The sequence below is a fragment of the Anguilla anguilla genome, chromosome 13 (assembly GCF_013347855.1).
Source record: "Anguilla anguilla isolate fAngAng1 chromosome 13, fAngAng1.pri, whole genome shotgun sequence".
NCBI lineage: Eukaryota > Metazoa > Chordata > Actinopteri > Anguilliformes > Anguillidae > Anguilla > Anguilla anguilla.
In genome coordinates this window covers 20,022,817-20,047,425 of record NC_049213.1, presented here as the reverse complement: position 1 = coordinate 20,047,425, position 24,609 = coordinate 20,022,817, and the positions used below count along the sequence as shown (strand labels likewise).

Sequence of the window (24,609 nt, the reverse complement as noted above, 5' to 3'; positions counted from 1 at the left end):
GGGCTGTTTGTGAACCAGGTTCTATTATCTGCTTCAGTAACACTAATGAGGTCTGTGAGATGCATTAAGTGTCAGGATGAATTTACAGACAGATGCGGGGAGAACCGTGCCGAGAAACTGATCTGGAGTCAGCGCAACGTCAGCTTTATTTCAATTGTGTGCTTAACCAGCAAAATACAGACTTGTGGCTTCATAACACTGAAGGAATGAAAGGAAGTGTACTAAACAGAAAAATGTATTTCACTGGTTTAATGATTAAAAAAATATTTCTTTCCAAGACAAAGACACACAGAAACCGGTCTCCTGGCCGTCCGAAGTGCGATGGATCCGACCCGGAGACTAAGACGACTGCAATGGCGACCATAGTGACACTGAACTGCCGATGGTGTCAGAGAACACGAGGTAAATGTTATTTGTGAAAAGAAAAAAACAAAATGAAAAAATAAAATAATACAAGGCACAATTTACAAGCAACCGCGCCCATGTAAATTCACTTAACAATAATACTAATAATAATAATAATAATAATAATAATAATATAACAACAACAACCATAATCATTATAACAGCATTAGAAAAAATATGCAACAAAAATACAGACCAAATTTTTTTTTTCTTCTATACAAGACCACAGCCCCTCCTGCCCTGCCGGACGCCGCGCCCCTGCACCCCCCGTCCTGCCTGCCGTGGCGTCGGGCTCGGGGTTGGGGGGGCGGTACTATCTGACCACCAGACAGGAGACGCAGAGTTTGGAGGGCCCGATGCAGTCGTCGTGGCAGAAGGCGCCGCAACCCTGGCACATGATCATGGCCTTGAGGCGGCAGGAGCACTTGAAGGCCACCTCCTCGGCGGCGCTGTCGGCAAAGGCCTGGATGCTGAGCGCCGCGCTCTGCCTCCCGCCGCCCTGCCGCAGCTGCAGCACGCCGTCCGCAATGTTCCGCGAGAACCCGCTGCTGTCCACCACCGACACGTTAGCCGTGTAGCTGAACCCCGGTGCTCCAGCCCCGCCCCCCGCCCCGGCCACGCCCCCCGCCATGCCCTGCTGCAGCTTGGGAAGCTTCCCGTACAGCTGCTGCTGCACGCTGACCTGGAACGGGAGCGAGGAGGAGTTGGAGGATGAGGACGAGGAGGAAGGGGAGGGGGAGGAGGAAGAGGAGTCTCCCGGCCGTGAGTACGGCTTGCCCTGCTCTTTTTTGGCCATGCGGAGGAGAGACATCTCCATGTTGAGGAGGCCCTCCATGGCCCCGCCCCCTGCTCCGCCCCCTCCTGACAGGAAGCTGTCCCGGGACTCAGTGCAGTTCTGCACCTCCTTTTTGGTGATGGCGCCCAACGGGCCCAGCGGGTTTTTGGTGAGCGCTTGACAGGGGGGGCGGGCAATCTCGCTCTTCACCGCCGGCGGGGCAGGGGACAGCTGGGGGCGGGGCTTGGGCCGCCAGTTTATTTTGACAGTGGGGACAACCTCGGAGGGGCAAAGGTCGCCATGGGGCGGGGAAGGGGCATCAGGTGTGGTCCGGCAGTGCGCCAGAGGCCCCACACCCCCAGTGGCCCGTTCAGGGGCACTGCCCTGGGGGGGCTGGGGTCCGGGGTGCTCTCTGGCGATGGCCGACTGGTAGGCAGCCGTGGCGGCACTGCTGTTCTGGCCGAAGTCGGCCGGGCGGCGGGAGGCGAGGGAGGTTATAACGGGTACCGCGCCCGGGGCCACGCCCCCCTGCTGTGACAGGAAGTGCTGCACGGCCGCCACCCGCGACGAGGCCTCCTCAAACAGACACGCTGGCCGCCCCTCTGAGCCAAAGCCCCGCCCGGCCGTGGGGGAGGACCGCGCCACGGCTGGCGTTTTTGGATGGCCTGGCGCAGAGAAGTCGGCCGGCTCTAGAGGCCCAGAGGCCTCTGAGGGGCTCCTGAAGCGGGGAGGTGGGGCGTGACTGCGGGCAGGGCCCACGGGGTGGGGCCCAGGTTGCTGGGGCGGGAGGCGGTTGATCTCCAGCTTGCTGGCAGAGTGGGGTGGGGGCAGGACCTTCTCCAGCGGCAGGCTGCCCTGCAGCAGCTGGGTGACCAGCGGGTTGTTGGCCTCCACCAAGGACACGGGCCTCGCCATGCTCTGGCTCTTCCTGGGTGGCGTGGAGGATGGCAGCTTCAGCGGCGCACGGCAGTCGTCCACGGCGACCGGCTTGCCGGGGGTTCTGTGCTGTTCCGGCTCGGTTTTGGCCGACGTGTCGCTCTCCTTCGCCACCCTGGGGGCCGCCATGCAGGTCTTCTCCCTCTCCATCTGGAGTGGAGGCAGGGCCACAGGGCCCGGCTGGGCTTGTAACTGGACGGAGGGCTGAGGAGCGCTGGAGTGAGGAGGCTGTATGATTGGTTGGCTCTGGAGGGGCCTTGAGGAAGGCGCCTGTATGATTGGCTGGTTCTGGGGTGCGCTTGAGGGAGGAGGCTGTATGGTTGGATGGTTGTGGGGAGTGCCTGAGGAAGGCGCCTGTATGATTGGCTTGTTCTGGGGAATGCTTGAGGGAGGAGGCTGTATGATTGCCTGGTTCTGGGGAACGCCTGAGGGAGGAGGCTGTATGATTGGCTGGTTGTGAGGAACATTTGAGGAAGGCGCCTGTATGATTGGCTGGTTCTGGGGTGTGCTCGAGGGAGGAGGCTGTATGATTGGATGGTTGTGGGGAGCGCTTGAGGGAGGAGGCTGTATGACTGGCTGGTTGTGAGGAGCACTGGAGGGAGATGCTTGTATGATTGGCTGATTTTGGAGAGCTTGGATGACCGGCTGGCCGTGTACGGCGTTGGTGACGTGGGTGTGGATGACGGACTGGCTCTGGGAGGCGTGGGCGAGCGGCCGGTGGCAGGCCCTGTCAGGCGGGCACACCTGGATGACGCTGGGGGTGCAGAGGCCGACGCTCGCGGAGTCAGACTCCGGCCCCCAGCCACAGGGGCTCTCCCCTGCAGCCTCGTTCTCAAAGTCCGAGGCCGTCTCCGTGGAGTCGCTGTGAGCGCCTGTGTCCTCCTCAGCTCCACCCACTGACCCCGCCCCTGCGCTGGGTTTGCCACACTCCCCCTCGTCGTCGCTCGTCCCATTGCTTGATGGCGTGGGGGTGACTGGAGCCTTGACCACACCGGTCCTGTGGATGTCCATGCCCTGCGCCACGTCCTGACCCCCCTTAGGCGGTTGAGTGGGTGTGGTCGGGGCCCTGATGGTGTCCACATCGCGGGCACCGAACCGAGGAAGGGCGTCAGGAATTGAGGTGAGGGCCAGGCCACCCCCCTCTGCCACACTGCCCCTGTTCGTTGCCGGGGTAACATCCTCGGGTGTGGCTGTCCGATCCTGGGCCGCCGCAGTGTTACGCCAGTCCTCTGAACGCACGGCGGGCTCCGCTTCCCTGGCGCACGGCGGCGGATCTGCAAGGGCGGGGCCAGCCTCAGCCTCCGCTGGGACCTCCTCTGACTGGCCGCCTGCCGGAGGCGGAGGGGAGGGCGGGGACTGCTGCGCACGGTTCTGCGGCTCCTCGCGAGACTGGGGGCGGAGCTGCGAGGGGGGCGGGGTCCGGGTCGCCGGCGATTTTTCAGGCGCCCCCTCGGGCTCTATATGGGGCAGCAGTAGTTGTGCTCCTGGCTGATGAGGCTCCGCAGGAAGTCCCGGCCCCGCCCGGTCTCCGCCCGCTCCTCCCGGCTCGACGGGGCCCGGGTGCTCCCTGGAGCGCCGCCCGCCCCCGCGATCCGGTACTGCAGCACCGCCCCCACCCCCTGGCCCCGCCCCGCCCCCGCCTGGCCCGGCCCCGTCGCCAGTGGCTGCAACAGCAGCAGCGGCCTCACGCTGCGCCCGGGCCTGCTGAGCGCGGGCCTTGATGTCTGCCAGGGTGCGTGCCCCGGTCCCCCCCCTCCGGGAGCCCTCCCCCGGGGGCACGATGCGGGGGCAGATCTGGTAGGTTGGCGGACCCTTAACCCAGGGCGGCTTGATTCTGGAGAGCTGGATCTGGGGAATCAGAGGAAGAGAGAGACTGTTCAACAAAAATATGCAATTACACGACCAACAGCTTGCCTTCAGTTGCTTTTCTGGCTGAATAATTTCAGCTGGATAATTGCAATTGTGTTGGACAAAGGTTTTACAGCTGAGGGGCTATAGAATTACTTAATACTGCAGAAAGCTTTGTTTATAGAGACATTGGGAAACCAAAAGCAGAAGGAACCACACCTACAGACAGGTAACAGTGGGTTCTGCTCAGGCCAGCCCCATTCAGAGGTGTTTATAGTGTCTTCAGAGGGACATTGTGGGTTTAAAAGGGGAGGTGCTACTGCCTTCTGGTGTTTTGCTTTAGCCAGTGTGCACAGACACTGAATCTATGAATATTTTGCATCTAAACAGTTGGAGTTTGAACAGTTTGAGCAATCCGTATGTGCCATGCTCTGAAATGAATTGATTAACACTGGATTATATTTGTACTGCAGTAGCCTACAGACTACATTATCTCAATTATCCCAGTTTAGGCTCCACTTCGCAGAGCTAAAGATTAGGTGTCTAACATTTTAAATCAGGGATGCAATTATCCTTTGGCTATTATGAATGCCTCACTTGAGCTGGTGTGCTGAACAGCTGCTTTTCCACATTGAAGACCCCCCCCTAGCCCCAAACGAAGGGGTCCATACCCGGATAGGTGGGACCTTAAGCTCCTCCGTGGTGGGTTGTGGCTTTTCGGAGTGAACACAGTCAACTGTGTTACGAAAGGACTGACAATCATCCACCCGCGGCCTCTTCTCGGGGAAGCAGGTGAAGGTGTGTGGCTCCTCCCCCTTCCTCTTCTGCTCCTTGGCCTGGGCGGGGCTGGGGGCGGGGCTGGGGCTGGGGGCGGGGCTGAGCGCGGGGCTGGGGGCCAGGCTGCCCTCGCGGCTGCCTGCCGCCGTGGAGACGGACGCCTCCTGGTCGAGCGGGTCGGCAAGGGAGGCAACGGCAGAGGGCGGGTCGGAGCTGGCGACAAAGGCGCCCTGCCTGTCGGAGGAGGAGGAGGGAGAGGAGGAGGGGGAGGAAGAGGAAGAGGAGGAGGAAGCCGCAGGAATGGGCGTCTCGGGGAGCAGCCGGGCAGTCTCCTCCGGCTCGGGGTTGGACGCCGCAGCGATGGGGGAGGGGGCGGGGCTGGAAGCGGGGCCAGGGAGGGTCTCAGAGGCGGAGTCTGGGTGCGGGACGGCCTCTCCCTGGGGCGTGGGCTCGGAGGCGGGGGAAGGGGTGGAGGAGGGCGTGGCCTGGGCGTGGAGGGGCGGCGGCTGCTTCTCGGCGGGCTCGGCCAGCGGGGTCAGCGGCGGCTTGCACAGCGTGCGCCTGGCCCTGCGCCGCAGGTCCGCCTGCGACCGCCGCCGCATGCGCCCATCCCTGCGCCTGCGCCCCACGCTGCGCCGCTTGGGGGCCGCGCCCGGCCCGGCCACACCGGGCACCGCCACGCCCGCCTCCCCGTGCAGGATGCCCTCTCCGGCCTCCGCCACCGTCAGCTTCAGGGACTCCTCGCGAGTCAGACCCGACCTGCAGACGGACGGACAGACAGACAGACAGGACAGACGGGACACGCACACAGAGGTCAGAACACAGCAGTGAGTCCAACACTGTCCTGCAGCCCAGAGGGAAAACAGAACTACAGTCATCTGTCCTTTAATCTGTGAAAATGAATGGATGGAAAACAATATAATTTCGCAAACTTGATGAGGAACACACAAGCTTAATAAAAGTCAAATACTGGCATATGTTTTGGTTAGGATCAACCTTCTTCCTAAAGCACAAGATCCACAGGGATTTCAACTTGCATTACAAGTGATTTCCTTGTGGGGACCAATTAGACACAATCACCTGACTAATTATACAATTAGTAGCTAAGTGTCACCGTCATGAAAGCAATTTGTGTTCCTAACATGGTGAGGAAGGAAAGCAAACATGGACAGAATGTTAAGCAGAAATCCCTCCATACATCAAAACTACTCCTTCAGTTCAGCAACAGCGCTGAATGAGTACAAGGGATGTCGCATTGCGGTGTGTGTGTTGTTCACTTCCCACCACAATACCATACCATCAGGGGACTACTTCTACATAAGCAAGAAGGCTACATACCTTGCCATCACTCTTTTCCATAACTTCATTAACAGCATGAAATATGTCCATAGCATGTGGTTGTGATGCAGCTAGCTAGCTAGCCTGGCACAGAGACATGCCTAACAATATGTAGCTAAGCTAGTGCTCGTGTACATATGAATGAATAACTGAACAAAAAGAGCATGATACACAGAGCAGGGTTGTTATAGAGATGCTCCACTTCGGGGCAAGACAATGGAAGGAAAGCAACATGCGACGGCTATTGGCTCATATGTGAATGACTGGGTTTTTACCTTTGGCCATGGTATTCTTCAAAGAACTTCTCCTTCCACGCCTCCACTTTCTTCTCCTTCTCCATCTCCTGGCGAAAGCGGGCCTGCATCTCGTGAGTGAACTCACCTGCGCGGGAAAAATGCATCACGGTACTGGTACCACAAGACAGGGTGTCCTGTAATACTTCATCATTTTTATTTTAATCAGAAACATACCATTCATCTGTCCATGTGAATGATCATGAACTGTCTCAACATTTGTAAGCCGAAGTAAGGGGACTAAGGGGACTCACTCCCTCAGTAAGGGGACTAAGGGGACTCACTGCCTGAGTAAGGGGACTAAGGGTAGGACGCTTTCCCTCACCTTCTGCCAGTCTCTCCTTCCAGCTCTGAGAGGCGTGTGTAAAGAACTCGTTGTTGAGCGCTGAGCTGCTGAGACGAGCCATACCGTCAGCGCCCACCTGGACAGAGGGACAGAGGGGTTAGAAACGCGCCTGCACCTGCAGACAAGCCCAATGGCAGGGTCATCCGTACTGCAGTATGAATACCTCTGCCATATTATTTTGGAGACATGCAGACAGCCCACTGTGTTAACTAAAAATCTATGTCATCATTACAAGGTTTATGTCCATGACAACTGCACACATCATGATACCCAGCACTGCGCACTCACTCATGTAGAATACGTAAAAGCAGAACTTATCTGATACACCAGGAAGGTTTGTATGATTCATATTTTTTCTAGTTAAAGAAATACTATGCAGGATTTTTTATTTGAAAATATCATAAAATAACTATGCTAAGGCATATCTGTGACACACTGGCAATCTCAGTCATTACACACTTCTGCCGAATTCGTGCAGATTTTACCAGTATTTCTTAATCGTCAAATGTGTTTGGGACGTTTCTGGGCGTGGTGCTCTTTTCTGGGTGGGGAGGGGTGGGGGGGCTTGTGGTTTGGGTCACAAAATCCTACATAGTATACCTTTAATAAACAAGCAAGCTGACTGCCCAAAGCTAGTCAACCAAGGCTAGAAAAGGAACTCTTGTTGCTTAGCAACCAAAGAACTCAAAGCCTGGATAGCCACGATGTCTGCGGGTTTTCGGCGTTTCAGAGCGTAAGTGCTAGTCAAGTGGCGGGAGTCCACATAACTTGTTTCAAAGGAACGAACTGGCTGCTGATTAAAAGAAAACCCACAAAAACCTGCAGACAACTTTGGCCCTCCAGGACGGGCATTCGAGATGCCTGCACTCAAACTAAAGAAAGACAGAGAAGAGAGAGAGAGAAAAAGACAAAGAGAGAGCGAGAGAGTGTGTGAGACAAACAGAGAGAGGCTGACCTGGCGGTCCACCTCAGGGAGCAGGTGGAGGAGTTGTTGCTGGGAGTGAGGGGGGAAGGCGGCGAAGGTGCGCATGTTGATCAGGGCGCGGATGTTGGTGTTGACAAGGATGGAGCCCGGCGTCTCGAAATCCACCTCCACTCCTCGGCTGCGTTTCATGGGTCCTGCGCAGAGGTCAGAGAAACACATAAGGGGAATTCAGGACACTATTATTATTTCTACAGAAACTGAGTTGAGTCGATTTCAATGTAAAGATCAGGAAAAATGACACTAAAAATGCCACAGGGAGTGGACGATATGGCCACAAAATCACATCACAAGGTTTTCAGATGTCTGCATTGTACACAATATGTATCACACTGCACTGTGCGCATATAATTAATAAACACTGACAATTCCTACAACCAGTGTAAGAAGGCATGAGTGACCAAAATTGTACTTGATACAAAATCAACATATTGTCCAAATCCATGCGGCACACACAAACGCAGGGAAGAGGGGCTTACCCGATGGCACGTGCTCGCCATTCACCTTGAGGGGGGTGAGAACCACTCGCGGCATCATTACGGCCTTTTTCCTCTGCCTCCCAGACTGCCACACACAGTGAGAGACCGTTACACACCTGGCAACCCGTGACTGCTACTCAGAGAAGGTTAGATAGCAGACCAGACTGTCACAGAGAGATATAAACATCTGCATCCCCACACTACCACACAGATATAAACACCTGCATCCCCACACTACCACACACATATATAAACATACATCCCCACACTACCACAGATATATACACCTGCATCCCCACACTACCACACAAATATATACGCCTGCATCCCCACACTACCACACAGATATATATGCCTGCATCCCCACACTACCACACGAATATATACGCCTGCATCCCCACACTACCACAGATATATATGCCTGCATCCCCACACTACCACACAGATATATATGCCTGCATCCCCACACTACCACACGAATATATATGCCTGCATCTGCATATTTGCAAATATTTCAATATCAAAAAAAATTTTTTCCCCAATATCATGCAAATTACCAAAATTTATGAACTACTACTACCACTCAGTGTGATTTCATGCCATGGAACCTACCCATACAATGTGCACCGAGCAGCCTATAGGTACAACTTGCAATAAAACGGCAGGAACATTAATAAACATGTTTCGGCAGGACAGCACAAATTTAGTACAAAAGCAAGAGGTCACCAATTTGCCTACCACTGCACCACTGTGTGGATCAATATCCATTCAATTAACCTCTTAGCGCACTGCCCCTAGTGGTGGGCACGCAGGCGTGCCGAGATTACTGAACTCAAACATTCGGTGCTACTGCAACCAAAGTGTGAGATGAAAACTGAAACGCGTTGTTTTAGTTTCATTAGTAGACGATACATGACAACTATGCCGAAAACGGAGTTTCGCAGTCCCACCATTGTCGCTCTGGTCGTTCATTTAACACGCACCCCCTCCCTGCAGTTTCATCTGCAAAACACCCCCCACCCGTGACATAATGGACAATACTGTCTATCTTGGCATTCATAAAAATATTCTTTCACCACTAAAAAAAATCATATTCCGTCATAGCAACAAGATAAACCCGACAATAGCTGTAAGAAATGCCTATACAGCAGTGAAAACGCTGCTCACTGAATAACGAAATAAACGAGAAAAAGTTTTTAAAAATGATACCATCTCATTCTACAGTCAATATCGTGGACTAAATATTGAATAAATATACAATCTTACCGTTGGTTTTACGTGTAGAGATGTCCCTTTTGAGACTGCGTGGTCATATATTGTCTTGGACAATCCGTTTGGGAAATATAAGCGCATTCGTGACGCCTGGGTATCTTCCAAAATAGCTGCGCGTAATACCACACCTGTTGTTTACGTCGTCGTCGCCCTTTCTAGTACAGACTGGCCTGATTAACAATTCATTTATTCAGTAGGTGAGAGTATAAGCTTTCTAACGATGTATAACATGTTTAATTCTGCTTTTGGAATAGCGTTTTATAGGTCAGCGTAACAGAAAATATTCTTAGCATCGCATTCACTTACGCATTCACTCTATGTTAGCAGAAAATATGCTGCACCTAACGAAACGTGGTCAACGATATCTCGTAATTTCTTGGAAAATACTATTATTACTGAAGACTTCTGGACATAGCTAAGCCATATGTTTGCTGATAGACCTAGCTGACATCTGGAGTAAAACAGAAGCGAATAGAACAGTATCATTGATACTGTCTCTGTCTCCATCTACTGAACATAGAGGAGCTTTCATCATTGCTATGCAAGTATTACTGCTCAAAATATTTCGGTTATATACGTTATTTTTTAAATTGAGTATCTTTAAATAGGTTAGTGGTGTTATATAATGTGAATATTTCACACTAATGTAAGCGGTATATGGTAGTGTAATAGTTTTTGTGAAGCATGCAACAGTGATGACGTCAGAGTTGGAACATTGCCAAAACGTGGTGGACGGTTGAAAATTGTTTTCATGTTGTCCCATCCCCATACAAGAAAACATACGAGAGTACAGAGTATAGAAATACAGTATGAGTTAATTATTACACATTTAGGTACTGTACCGCATTGTGTGACAATATTTTTGCATTATTTTTTTAAATCTGATAGCAATGTTTCATCTTAAACCTTCATAAGGGGCTCATTTATATGCTTCATAATGGTCAAAAAGCATTTTATTCAATTTTGGAGAGATTTTGGATATGTTTCTGGACACCTAGCTATTTTAGACCACTGTACTGACAGAAAGCTTGTAATTCCCATTTGAAAATTATGCAACAGTGATCTTCTTGAGTCAAAACAGAAAACTAAACTAAGCCACGCGTGGTAAATCAAACTTTGCTCAAACCCAGTTAGCAAGCCATCGAATCAAATCAGGCTACGTCCCGATTTGACAGCAGCATTGGAAGCAGTGGAATCAAACTCCTCGGAGATGTCCATTTTTGTCTTCTGTATGGAGACACCAGCCAAGTCTCAAAAAAGCAAACAAATTTTCAGAAAGTATGAAATGGGAGCCAGTGCTTACTGAAAGCAGGCTAAAAACAGCACGCAGAATATGTAGTATATAGTATTTATCCCATGTTTCTGAAGAAATTTGATGGCCTGACAAGAAGACTGCACACCTGGCAATTTCATTCAGTGCTCGCTCGCTCACTCGTACACACGTACACACACACACTCCCTCTCATTGTAGGCTGACCTGCGTGGATCGGCTGAGGCGAGTTTGAGGCTCAGTGGAGCAGGAAGCGCTGGAGGACGTCTCATCTACAGATGCTTGAAACAGAGAGACACCCGTCAATCATCGCTATGGAAACACTTCCACACACGTGAGGACAGCAGTGCAGAGCTGGTGTCCAGGTTAACAAAGAGGTGACTGACACAGTTAAATGGAAAAGCTGACTGCTATAACCTAAAAATAACAGCAATTTTTAAGAGTCTCAGGTATCAGAGGATAGAAGCTACAGTGACATGCAGTTTCATTTCCCAAGCCTGCTTTGCTCTGCCTCCGATGCAAAAGCAAAATTCATTCAGAAAATGAGTACATTTATAAACTGAGTACATCTATAACGGGCATTCAGCACACGACTCTAAACGCTTCCGCTGGGGCACAAAACACACACGCACGACTTTCAGGACATTTCTATGCACTGCCGCTTCCAGATGTATCATGCACTGGTGACCATGGCAACAGCCGCTTCCTGGATACGGCATACATTTTTTTCAGGAACATTCCACTGTAGAATATTGCCTGCGCAAATCGATGGGATGTATCCACATTGGCTAAGATGAAGCGAATAGTATAATTCACACATAACAGCAGTACTCAATAGCAAATTATTAATTCTAAAAATTATAATAATTTGGAGGCATCTGAATTTAAAATGTAATACAGCATAAGTGACTGTAAAACCGAAAATGTGCATGACACTGCAATTTTTCAAAAGCCCTGTTCAGAATCAGTAATAATTTGAGTGAGTAAATTTGTGTCCAAGCCTTCAGCTCTGCTCCTCCCTCTGCACCCGCCTACAAATCAGGGGGCAGGAGATTCACTTACCATCATTCTCTCCGCCCGCAGCCACCGTCTCCATGGAGTCACAGCTCTCCTGCTCAGCCCCCTCTCCTGGTCCCGCCCCCGGACCTGTTCCCGCCACAGCATCTACAGGTTCTGGAGTGGCTGCACTCTTTGTCCACTGGAGGGCGTTCTTCTGCAGGTGCAAAAAAGAGTGGCTTTTCAGTCTCCCCCCTAGCTAATGTTATTTGCTGGCAGCACTGCTTAGCTGATGAGAGCCCAACACTGTTCAGATGCTTTTGATTGGTTTAACACAGGGGTCTGCAAACCTGGTCCTGGAGAGCGTCAGGGTCTGCTGATTTCATTCATGCGCAGCATTTAATTGGCCAATTGATTACAAAAGCAGTTGCTTACAAAGTCACCGCATCTAGTTTCTGGGGATCTGAACTGATTGCTGATTTTTATGGTGAAAACAAACCAGCAGCAGATTCTGTAGCGCTCCAGACCCCAGGGCTGCAGACCCACAGGGTGCCACACCCACTGCTGGGGGGATGTCCCATCACCATCTGGTGCTGCTGTGAGGTAAACAGCAGGACTCGGGTGCATTCAGCTGCAAATGGTGGGCGTAATGGAAAAAAGCACCCTCACGTTAAACTGTTAAAGGGCTTATGGCACAAGACACTAATGTAAATGAGGCCAGATTCAAACATCATTGTGCACAGCCTTTGTCCATGAAAAGGTGTTCTACATAAACGGTTGAGCACTTGGGGACGGATCGGCATTATACAGATATGAATAAACAGTTGTGAGTTGGGCATCCACACACCAACTGTCTGTGCAAGCCCAACTACTGAAAATAGATAACAGAGGTTGCATCCACGAGTGCTGATGAATATGACTGGGAACTCCAAACTTGACAGAAAAACGCAAACCACACACACACAGTGGAGTAATGGGAAACACCACAAATTACAGCTCTGCTGATGGCAGGAAAAAACACCATAGATACTGATGTACCTCACAGAAACGCCAGATATCAGTACCTTCAGTGTGAAGAGACTCATTCGGCCAGGCAGCTTGAAGAAGATGCTGTTCTTCACCCGGTCCCCTCGGACCTGTGAGTGGAGCATGGTCACCAGGCAGGCCAAAGGGGCTGTGCCACTGAGGGGAGGGAGGGAAGGCAGAGAGAGGGAGCAATTAGTGAGGGTATTTACAACTACTACTACCACCACTACCACTACCACTAATAATAATAACAACAATAACAACAACAATAATAATAATAATATTTCCTTGCCAAAATCTTCTTATTTTAAGTTGTAAGTTTGGGGTTATTTATCTGTTAAATGCAGACAGGCTGGATAAATTCACTGTCCTCAGGCCTGTACTAACAGACACCGAACACTCCGTGCCCTTCCAGACAAAAGCACTTAAGACTACAAATTGATAAGCGGGTAAAAAGGTTTGACAAAGGCGAGCAGTACTCAGTCTGGCAGTTCTGGAAGCACTAATAAGAGGCGGAGAAAGCCCCGTGGAGGGGACGGAACAGCAGCATCGCTCAGTATGGGACAGTAACACCGTGCGGCATGGTGCCGTTGGCATGGCGATAGCTCAATCTGAATATGTGTCCGAGCCAATCCTGCTGGGATGCACCACAGTGTGGTCCTCACGGGCCCCATCAGGAGGTCTTTATTCAGTTAATCCATTCATTCAATTAAAGTCCCTTACACTGATAAAATGGCACAGAAGGACACAGGGAAAAGGCACATGACACCACCCAAATCGGGACTTGGGTGTCAAGTCTGCTGTATCATCTATATTTCCATTTTTAAATAAACTTGGAACTTTACTTTCAGGTTCATACCACTATTTTACTAACTGTACTTTCCCTGTACCATTTTAAGCTATAAAAAGGAGCCTGTGGCAAGGAACTTTTTTCTACTTTTAGTGTCTAATGGATGGTACAAAAAGTATATAACCAAGGCTAATGTCCACAGATGGCTGATACTGTGATATCTATGAATCAGTGACACTTTATAGTGCCAATTCAAAACAGGTCATGATAGCACTTCCCAATAGACATTTTCCGGAGTAAATAAAGAAGGACAACAAGGCTGGGGAAAACAAAATCCAAGAAACATGGAGTTTACCTTCTAGAGACCAGAAGAGACATCGCAGGAATGCCACGGATGGAGGGAGGGGAGAAATGAAAGAGAGGAAAGTAATTAGAGGCATTCTCCTCTCTGTATAGTCGCACGTGCCGTATGAAATAGGCGGAGTCACAGAGGGACGGGCACACGGTACCTCATCTCCTTCAGCCCCTTGGTCTGTATGACGTGCAGGATCTGCTTGGGCGTCATCGGGGCATCCGAGAAGTTCTCCAGGACCTGGCGCGGGTTCAGAGGGAAAACAACCACAGATTCAGAATATGCACGAGGGCCACAAGGCCAGCATCAAGCCACTCGTTAAGGAAGAGGGGGAAGAAAAAAAAACACTAGGAAAAACAACCTCCAACTATTAACGGCTAACCGCGCTTGCCCCTCTGAAGTATTGCCAGCTTCAAACATATGGCTTCAATTCCCACACACACGCGCGCGCACTCACGCGCACAGACGCACACATGGAAACATGCATGCGTGCAAACAAACAAAAATAAACAGAAACAGTCAGAGAAGTGTACCAGAGCTCAGCATAAGCCACATAATAATAGACATTTATACTGATACACTATACGACCAAAAGTATCTGGACACCCCTTGATCTGTGGCTGTTTTTCATGGTTTGGGCTAGGCCCCTTAGTTCCAGTGAAGGCAAATCTGAATGGTACAGCATACAATCACATTCTAGACGATTCTGTGCTTCCCTAACAGTTTGGGGAAGGCCTTTTCCTGTTTCTGCATGACAATGCCCCCGGGCACACAGTGAGGTCCATACAGAAATGGTTTTGTAGAGAATGGTGTGAAAGTACTTGACTGGCCTGCACAGAGCCCTGACCTCAACCCCATCCAATACCTGTGGGATCAAGTGGAAAACCAACAGTGAGTCAGGCCTAAACGCCCAATCAGTGCCCAACTTCTTCTGGCTAAATGGAAGCAAAACCCTGCAGCGATGCTCCAATATCTAGTATAAAGCCTTCCCAGAAGAGTGGAGGCTTTATAGCAGCAAAGGGAGGACCAACTCCATATTAATGCCCTTAATTTTGAATGAGATGTAGGATGTTAGGTGTCCACATACTTTTGACCATGCAGTATACATGTAGTGCTATATGAAACACAAATATAATACTTAGTGGAAAATACACTGAGTGAAGTCTTTTCCGGAATCAACAAACTTGCAGGTATATACTTCCCAAGAGGGATACAAATAATCCCAACAGGTACCGATCATATGATTTGAGCAGGTGGAATAGAGCACAAAAAGCTAGGGTGTAGCAGGTACCCGAGGTAACAGCACACTTAACTCTGGAGGGTTGCACCAGCAGACACATAGTAATACACATTAAGCAGGGTTCAAATGGCTCGGCCTTGCCCTTAAACAACCAGGCCAGCAGTGGACATACAAACCCCTGTGCAGACAGAAAGCAGGCTTATGTGCAAATATTTCCAACACAATGTAAATGAAGTATTTGTAGGGGGGGGAACAAAGGATAAAACACTCATTTCACAGAGGCAGAGCAATGATAACCATTGCTGATTGGGAAACTGAAATAACACATAAGGAACAGACTACGCTGCCCTTTATCAGCACAGTGGAGTGCGTGCGCAAGTTCCCACAACGGTCGTCCCTCTCTACAGCACAAACTCTCTATTTCCGCATGCAATCACGTGCATAAGGATATACGCTGCATGTGCAGAGAAACCACACATCTCGATGTATAACAGGAAAATCCAAACACATCTAGAGCAACACAGAGAAACCATACACAAGTGCAAGAAAATACCGAAACCAAAGATCCAGAGAAAACACAGGCCACCAAACTCTACCTGTGCTCTTCTCACCTAGCGGGGAGACGCAAGAGCCCCACACTGACAGCACAACGAACACGGCTGAACCGTATAAAATAAACTCAGCAGGAGGATTCGGGTAGCTACAGTGAGCTTCAGTTCCCAACAGAATCCTTGTTGTTTCTTCCATGCAAACTCAGTTACATGTCACTGAGTTTGCGTGACATTGCACGTGTGTTTATAATGATCACATTGGAGTATGCAACACGCGACCCAATTCAAGCAGAGCAGAGTGTAAAAGTGGATTGGGGGGTGAGGGAAGGTCATTAATGACATTTCTGTTCCTTAGAGACTGATGCCTCACCATTGCACGGCACAGGAAAATTTACTGTTGTTAGAGACAACATCCAAAAAAGGGAAGTTACTTTGTACTGCACCAACCACAAGTTGGACAAACTCAGAACAACGACAGAAAGCCTGCCTAGCCACAAACTATCCAGAGAGTGAGGGACTCTCATGTAAACAGATACTTTCAGGTTCAAATGTCAAAAGGCCGTGGAGTCCATGAGCAAAACCCTAAACCTGAACAGTAATGGTGGAATAGCATGATGTGTGACAGCATGGGGACTCAAATAGCCCAGTTAAACATTAATACGCCAATCAGTTTAAACACTGTGTAGTTATAACATCTCCATGACAGCATGACACCAAATAGTAAACCATTCACTGTTACTAATTATTTTCTTATTTTTAGGCTATTAATAACAACAACAAATAAATAAATAAATAAATAAATAATCTCAGAAGCCATTTAAAAAGGACACTGGCAGCAAGGCATTTTTGCTCATAAAATGGGTCCAGCCACCACCCTTTACTTCCTGAAGCACTTCAGTGCACCCAATAATGAAGGTGACTGATTTTGAAAGGAGCTGAACATTTGTAATGAAAGACTTTCAGCAAAGAGCGTCAGTTCCGAATCAGTATTTAAAACTGAAGCCCTGCCTGCCAGAGCTGCACTTCCCTTCAGCCCAAGAACACTGAAACAGGAAATGGAATTAAGAGGAAGAAGGGCACGCCCAGTCACAGCCAACTGTGACATGACATTGGCTTCAACAGAGAGCAAAGGAAATAAGGAAGCTATGTTCCAAACACACACGCGCACACACACACAGGCTCACAGGCATGCACATAATGCAAACACCTCGGCACACACACTCCAAAGGCAGGTACGCACGCGCACGCGCACACACACACACACACACACACACACACACAACAACAAAACAGACTAACGACCGTGTCCCACACGTGCTGCCTCTGCAATAAGACTCAATTCGAAGCCCAGAGGCACAGAAACATACAGATAAGGACACAGAATTGCAGAAGACGTGAAAACAGAAACCATTACAGAAACGTTTGCACACAGGAACATGAACTTGAACACCATGCTACAGAATTTTTTTTTGTAACCGTACAGACAACCATTCCATCTCCACCTCACTCGGTGTCTAGAGATTTTCTCATTTCTGTACCAACACTGCTAAAATCTCTCAAGTTCAAGCTCACAAAATAGTAGGGACTTTTCCTTTCTGAGGTAGGGAGGGGTGCACTAAGTGCTCAGAAAGTCTGACAGTAGTGAAAGTATAAAAATCTTTCCACCAACCTCCCACCCCATATATCAACATCACAGGGCAAAAATATATCAGAGAAATAAAGCACAAGCTGCTCTCACAGCACATCCCTCTCAATAGCCTGAGATCCACAGAGGAAGCAAAGAATAACCATGATAAAAATGCACTTTCACTTAAGACTCAAGCAAGTTGTAGTCATCTGACACAGACATGACTCAGTTACTATGGTTTCATAGTGCTGCGCGCTCAGGAACTCATTTGCATGTGCAAAAACTGGGTGGTGGTTTGACTGATGAGGTCAAAGTGACTGGAAGTATCCTCAGTCCAGACCGGGGAGCAGGACTATTCCACACTGCTACCCTCAGCTCCAGAAACCAGCATTCTGACCCCTACTCCACACTGCTGCCCTCAGGCCCAGAAACCAGCATTCTGACCCCTACTCCACACTACTGCCCTCAGGCCCAGAATCCAGCATTCTGACCCCTACTCCACACTGCTGGAGTAGTGGTCAGATCCAGAGTCCTATGCGCCAACCCCTACTCCACACTGCTGCCCTCAAGTCCAGAGTCCTGTGCTCTGCCCCCTACTCCACACTGCTGCCCTCAGATCCAGAGTCCTGTGCTGTACTCCATACAGTATGTGGAAGACTCCGTACAGCAGGAATAGGAGCTGCAGAGTCTCAGTTAAAGTAAACACGCGGATAAATTTCTAGTTAATGTGCATGCAAAAATGGGGGAAGAGATTATGGGAAAAAGAACCAAAACAAAGAGGGGAGAAAAAATGACATGCCTGTGAAACAAAGAGAGGAAGGTGCATGTCTGTTTTCTGGGAGAAAACAGCTCTGGCTGACTCCATCAAAATGGATCATATTTATACAATTCTAGCGCTCATTTCCAACATCCCACAGAAAATCCACCATTCAAATCCCTCCTGAGACAGAAAAGCCCTGATCAAACCAGCTAAATGCTCTGCCCTGTCATTTCTCAGCACATAGTTCGGGACACTGTGCCGCAGGAGGTGCTGGCTTTCAGCTGTGACATTAAACCAAAAGTCATCATAACCCACTGTGGTCATTTCAGATCCTGCAGTGCTTATGAACAGCATAAAGCCCTTAACCCCAGTGACCACTTGCCACAGTTAGTGCCAACATTAGCCCCACTAGGGAAAAGCCATTATCCACCCAAGCTGAGGGTTCAACTTGTGAGCAACGCAGTAGCAGATGGGACTGAGTTAATTTACACAGCAAATCAGCACCAAAAATTCCCATCTGCAATGCCAACTTCCTTCCCATACTATAGGCTACCAATTACAATTTGATAAACATCCTTATAGGCTATGCATAGTGATTCTCCAATTCATTCCAGTAAACAAGTAATTAATAAACCCATACATGCCATTTCTCCTGCCCAGATATGAAGCTCCTTCTGAACCTGGTTGTCAAGATTGCCTAATCAACTCTGTAATCCAGGAAGACTTGTGGTCAGCATCCTCACCGTGTCTAAGGAGTGCTGTGGCAACAAATCTCTTTTCAAACCAGTGCTGCTTGAACATTGCACGCACTACCATTTCCACTCTATTGTCCTCATACAGCTCATCTCTTTCTTACCACCAAAAGTTACATCCACCATCAGCGATTACCTGATCCAGCTTACTCCGCTGCAGCACAGTACAACGGTTAGGGAACAGGGCCTTTATCTCAGCCGTGACAGGCTTGACTCCCAGGTGGTGTAAAACCTTTGTACCCTTCAGCAAGATACTTAACATGAATTCTGCCTCAAATATCCAGAATGCATGCAAAAAGCATGCTTGTAAGTGACTATGGACTCCTAAATCACCTTAATGTAAATTGAAGATAGAGCGATCAAAACGTGGGTCACTCAGACAACATTAATAAAAAACCAGTCTCCACACACATAGGCATAAACACAAGCCTAACAATTCACACACAGCCAGGAGCAGAACACATGCCTTATACGCATTCATATACAACCATGAGAAAACACAAGCCTTAAGTTGGGGGGCGGGGGGGGGGGGGGGGTATAGCCACATGCTCAGAACATGGTGTGTTTGAAAACATTTGGTTTTCCTCCAGTACAGCTAATTACAGATATTCAGTCTCATTTTGCCTTGGAAAAAGCTTTAATTTAGAGACTAAAAAATGCCAGCCCGGGAAGTTTAAAAACTTCTGTACAATTAATAATCACCCATGCAAAAGGAGAGAGGAAAAAATAAGGTCTTCAATCAACAATCCACCTGACTGAAACAAAGGCAGAAGTGGTGGACTCAAAGCCAGAAAGAGAGGGTTGCAGGTTTGAGCCCAGGTTTTACATGCTAATACTCTTCAGAATAGCGCTTAAATATGACTTTACAGATGCATACAGAAATTCTGGGACCAATATCAATAACTGATATTCGATTGCCCATCTGTTCAATGAAAATTCCACCCCTTTTTATATGATATCACAAATGCAAACTGCATTTCCACATCGATGGGAGTAATAGATGAGTACGTATGTCAACTAATGACAGAAAAATGCAACAAATTATATTACAAAATATTTCAACCTGAATATTAGTAAGCAGAGAGCTTGAGTCTAGAGTGCTATAGAGTCTGTGTATGGCTAATGTAGCTACAATTAATTATAAATAAGGGGTTCAGATGACCATGATTAGGGTACATCTTGAATATGAGAATTTCACTTAATTTACAGCATCAGCATTACATCAAATGCATGTTGTATCATTATAACAGCCCATCAATATTGGCCATAATCCGACTGGCCGATAGCAAGAAGACCATTTTAAGCAATAGGGTGATACCAATACAGCTGCCATATTATCATGGATCCCAATGAGTGCTTTGCTCTGCATGAGTTTGGGCTATACATGCTGCATCAGATAATGATGAAAGACAGGAGTCACGGTCCTGGAAGGGTCCCCTCATTTTTCATTCTACTTAAAAATGAACAAACTGAGCGAGGTGGTTCACTTTAATCAACCGCTATCAATCAGTTAAGAGCAGAATAACAACAAAGCACACACAGGCTTCCCAAAGGACCAGGGTTGTGGGATCTCGAAGCAAGCCAAACTTTTAAAACAACCAGTCTGTTTTTCAACAATTAATTCACAAGAGCAATGGCTGAACTAAGACCTGACCATGTCTTTAATGCTAAAAAAGCAGAGTGGTAACCAATCAGACTGGCCCTTCTAAACCCTGACCAATCAGCCTGCAATACTGCATTTCCATTTTACTGAGCTGAGGTCAGAAGTCAAGAGCCTGAAACTGTACTTCAACAATAGCTGACTGGTTGCTTAATTCTGTGAACAAAATACATGGAGACTGCTAGTTAAAGAAAGAAACATTGAAGGGCCAGTGGCTTCAACAAAGTCTTTAGTATTCATACCTTGCTGACACTTTCAGAGAGAAACCATTGTTAATGTTAAATGCGATGACATTTATTCTTTAAAAACAAAGCCGATGCATGTAAACAGTATTATGTGAACATACACAGGACAGATGATAACACAGTGAGGCCATTTTCACATCATTTTTTGCATAAAATTACTGGACTTTCAGTGACCAACCAGCACTCCTAATCCGCTGCACACAGCCCACAACTGCACTTCCTGTTAGGCTGCAAGTATTACGGAAACCTGTGTTTAAGGTGGGGGTGCATGTAGGGTCCTCGATAATTTCTGTTCCAGTGACATTAAGGAGGCATACAACCCAAGACATGCCAGTCAGGCTACAAAATTACCCCTACCAACAATTCACTTATATTTAATGTAAAGCACACATTTTGGAAAGAGGGATCTGCAAATTTTAAAATCCATAGCCATCTGACATCGGCCTGGACACCAAAGTGGCAGCTCTGCTGGTTACTGACCAGAACCTCTACCTTATAGGTGGGGGCTGGCTCTCATCCAGCTGTCAATCACACTGACAGTGTGACTAGGCATGGTGCACACGAAGCTGTGGCCATTGTGTGCGCCTATTTCCCAATGTTTTATTCAGAGCTAAGTACTCTGGGCTCAGGGCTTGCGGGTTTGAATCCAGAAAAGAACATTGGCTAATGTTCTGATCTCAGTAGGTCGTCTTTTCCTTCAGTTGTGCCCTTTTATATACAAACGAGAAACAGATCACAAGCAGGGAAAGATCCAAGTTTGCACAGCATTGTAGAAGGCCCTCTCAACAAAATGAAGAGTTTAAATGTCACGTTCAAATCCGACCACTTCGCCTATGTGGCTTTAGCTGAACTGCTTAAATATGCGACCCTCTGTCGATATTAAACAGTGAATGGATACTACCAGGCTACTATAAAACAGACGTATCTTAGAGCACTAGCGACCTGGAAACGCTGTGGATAGCAACAACGAAAGCATGAGAGAATCTGAAACCCCGTAGCCCCGTACGCCACACCATGTATGACGACTTTTCCTCAGTTGAGCAAGCCATGTCGCACCTAGTTATCTGAAATAACAGCCAAAATAAGCAGCGAGTCCAACAGCTAAGCTTCTCATTCATTGACTGTATAGCTAGCCAGCTAGCTACTAACGTTGGCTATCTCTGCCCAGTTGGATAAGGTTCGAAAGCTCGGCTAGTTGAATATTGTACGTACAGTACACAGCAAGTCCGGTGATACAGTGAATAGGATAGCTTGTGTGCCATAAGCATTCGTACAATGTAGAGGTAAATGCATTGCATTTTCTAGCAAATATATCACACTAGCTAGCAACATCAATTAGGCCCAGCTCCGAAGATGGGTCATTTGTTGTTCAGTGTTGCTAGCTTGTTAAGCAACATTAGCTACGTTAGGCGAGCAACAAAAAAAGCAAAAATCATTAATATATTACGGAACATATCTCCGGATATCTTTGTCTACGCGCTGTTTAACAAGCAAATGTTTTAGCTAGGTACCTAAAAGCAATACACAGCCAAGTACCGTAGGCAAGCTAGCTAGCTAACAAAGGGTCAAATGGATAGCGGTGGGTAGGGGTGTTTCATGCAACGTATGCCAAATCCGAGTTGGCTATCCATTCATATCATTTCAGTAACAGTGTGGGCATTACGAACTGTTAAAATGGTAGCTTCAATACCATCGCATAGCCGTTTATTTGAAATCGCGCTGCTGCAGTTTCCATCTTTTAAAAGCCCGCCCGAGTAATAGATAAGGAATTGGGCTATGAGCACTCCCTCTAGCTATACTACATTGCTGCTGCTGCGGGTGTACGGCCAGCCGTGGACAAAACAGACAGGGCTATGCCATAGCTTTGTTCAATAGCTCACCTACACGGTCCACGTCGCCCTTAATTTCTGAACTGTTTGCTCTGTAATTGCAATTAATAACATATTACCATGCGTGCTGCCTCTGCCCACGTGCGCTCCTTCTTTCTCTTCTGTTTGTCCTTCATTTCCTCTCCGTCTCTGCCTTTCTCTTGCGGTTATCTTCTGCTTTGTAGCAGTGGATGGAAAACCCGTGTGTGATAGCTAGCTATTATTTCCCGTTTTCGTTTGCTTTCCTTCCCGTTTTACAAAACACACGCGTTTTCTTGTTTGTCGTGACGTGCCCAAATACAAGCGCTTCCGTAGCGCAGATTTTTAATTAAACTATAGATAGCTGTACTGGTTGTTCGGTTCTGGCGCCGTTCTTTGTAACGTTAGCTAGTAAACACACACACAGGGCACAGAGACCAGCCCCAAGCAGCGACCAACGCTTCTGGCATACTGCAGGAAATCCTCACTTTGGAATGCAAGCAGGAGAGAACATAACAACGAGGTCAAAGGTCACACACACACTGCAGGAATGCAACACAAAACAACTCTCTCCCATCCCCCTCTTCGAGCCAACGCTACACTGGAGCTTTCCGTAGCGAGAACACGCCATTGTGGCTCATCGTGACGATGGTGGAGGAAAACTCTCAGAGCCAGAATGGCGTCGGTTTCGTTACCCATCCCCTCTTTTCTTGCAAATGCAACATGGCGCTTCCCATTGTGGCGTTATTCTGATAGGTTTGAAATGACTACTGCAAAGCGCTGTATTGCGTACAGTCGTTCATTGTGCATAGTGAGGACGTATACGGGATACACGAGGCTTTAATTCACGTTTATATTGAGGACAGGACAATAGGGCATACGTGGCAGAAATGGGGTTTTCTCCGTTTAGTTATATTTAGCATCAAGGAAGCCAATACCGAGTATGCGGACAGACATATTACATTTGATCCGAATGACTTCCAAATGACACGCAAATAATTTCCATAAAACTGCTATCGATACAACAAATGTGTCCATCAGGCGGTTGTTTCCAATACCGTTTTCAGTAATATTGCATGTGTAGCTCTTGCTCTATGCAAACCACATTTAAGAAATCCGAGCAGCCCCACCCAGCGGACGACATTCGAACGGACGCTAGTTTAGTGGGTGGGGGAGGTAACGGGTAGGTAGGTTGATCTTCTCTGAAATCGTGTCTTCCCTATACCTTTGACAACCAAAATTTAATTAGTTGTTACATTTTATTTCCCCCAAATCTCACCACCAAAAGACCGCAACATTAATTAGGAAAATCACAAAACTAAGGGCTTATGGGTGGAAATACGATAGCAGACTGCCTGTATCAGTGGGGGTGTGATTCACGTTGAGCATGATGACTGAATGTTACTTTTCCGACACACAGATATCCAAATACACTGTACTGTGTGGAAGTGGGTTGTGGGCAGGGCTTAAACCAGAAGCGGGGCCACCTAATAATGCTGGGCCACTCTACAGTAAAGCACTCACTCCAAATGGCAGTACTTCCTGTCATGTAGAGAAATTAGAATATTAAGAACAATACCAAGTTGGATATAATATAGTAAAATAATGTAACATTTCCCAGCTCCATGACGGACAAAAGGCCCATGTCCTAATCAATACTGTGTCTGCTATGATGGCATAAAACAAAACACACAAACAAATCATAAAACACTTTAGGCCTGATTTACTAAGACCTTTAGCATGTGCAATAATGTGCACACACAAAACCAACATGTCCAATTGGTCATGGTATTTGTTTCTCACTAATCATTGTGCTACAAATTTTTTGAATCAGGCCCTTGTGGTTTTAAGAAAGGAACCAAGGCAAATGGGAATATATAAAAATATAATAATGAAAAATGAAAACAGTGAAGACCAAACTAGTAAGCAAACATACAAAATCAATGAAATAATCAAAAAATGATGTTGCATACTTAATTTTGTTTTTCCAAGTCTGTTCTTAATGTGCTTGTTTAATCTGTTTTGCGTGAATGCTTTGTATG

At 48.0% G+C, this 24,609-nt stretch overlaps 1 protein-coding gene across 2 annotated transcripts; it reads right to left on the bottom strand.

The window, feature by feature from the left end:
- Window positions 1–123: 123 nt before the first annotated feature.
- On the bottom strand, window positions 124–23,242 carry asxl1 (ASXL transcriptional regulator 1). 2 transcript variants are annotated; one of them, XM_035387620.1, is made up of 12 exons: window positions 22,669–23,241; window positions 14,043–14,125; window positions 13,889–13,891; window positions 12,782–12,899; window positions 11,784–11,934; window positions 10,929–11,002; window positions 8,180–8,264; window positions 7,674–7,837; window positions 6,698–6,794; window positions 6,355–6,460; window positions 4,636–5,500; window positions 124–3,964 (listed from the first exon to the last, which is right to left on the bottom strand). In XM_035387620.1, exons 1-12 carry the CDS (start codon window positions 22,723–22,725, stop codon window positions 719–721), a joined length of 5,049 nt encoding a protein of 1,682 aa, XP_035243511.1. In that variant the 5' UTR covers window positions 22,726–23,241; the 3' UTR covers window positions 124–718. The 2 variants fall into 2 exon arrangements, with proteins under 2 accessions (XP_035243511.1, XP_035243513.1); XM_035387622.1 differs by lacking the exons at window positions 124–3,964; window positions 4,636–5,500; window positions 6,355–6,460; ... (1 more) ...; window positions 7,674–7,837; window positions 8,180–8,264 and adding an exon at window positions 10,418–10,833 and having other exon boundaries at window positions 10,873–11,002; window positions 22,669–23,242.
- Between the last annotated feature and the right edge of the window lie 1,367 nt (window positions 23,243–24,609).

Bases quoted from the DNA above. Each gene is read 5' to 3' on its own strand.
- asxl1 (XM_035387620.1), bottom strand. From the start codon at position 22,725: ATGAAGGACAAACAGAAGAGAAAGAAGGAGCGCACGTGGGCAGAGGCA. The intron at 14,126-22,668 runs GTAATATGTTAT...AACCCGCGCCAG, and splicing joins GGGCAGAGGCAGCACGCATG to GTCCTGGAGAACTTCTCGGA. The intron at 7,838-8,179 runs GTAAGCCCCTCT...ACCTCTGCGCAG, and splicing joins TGGCGAGCACGTGCCATCGG to GACCCATGAAACGCAGCCGA.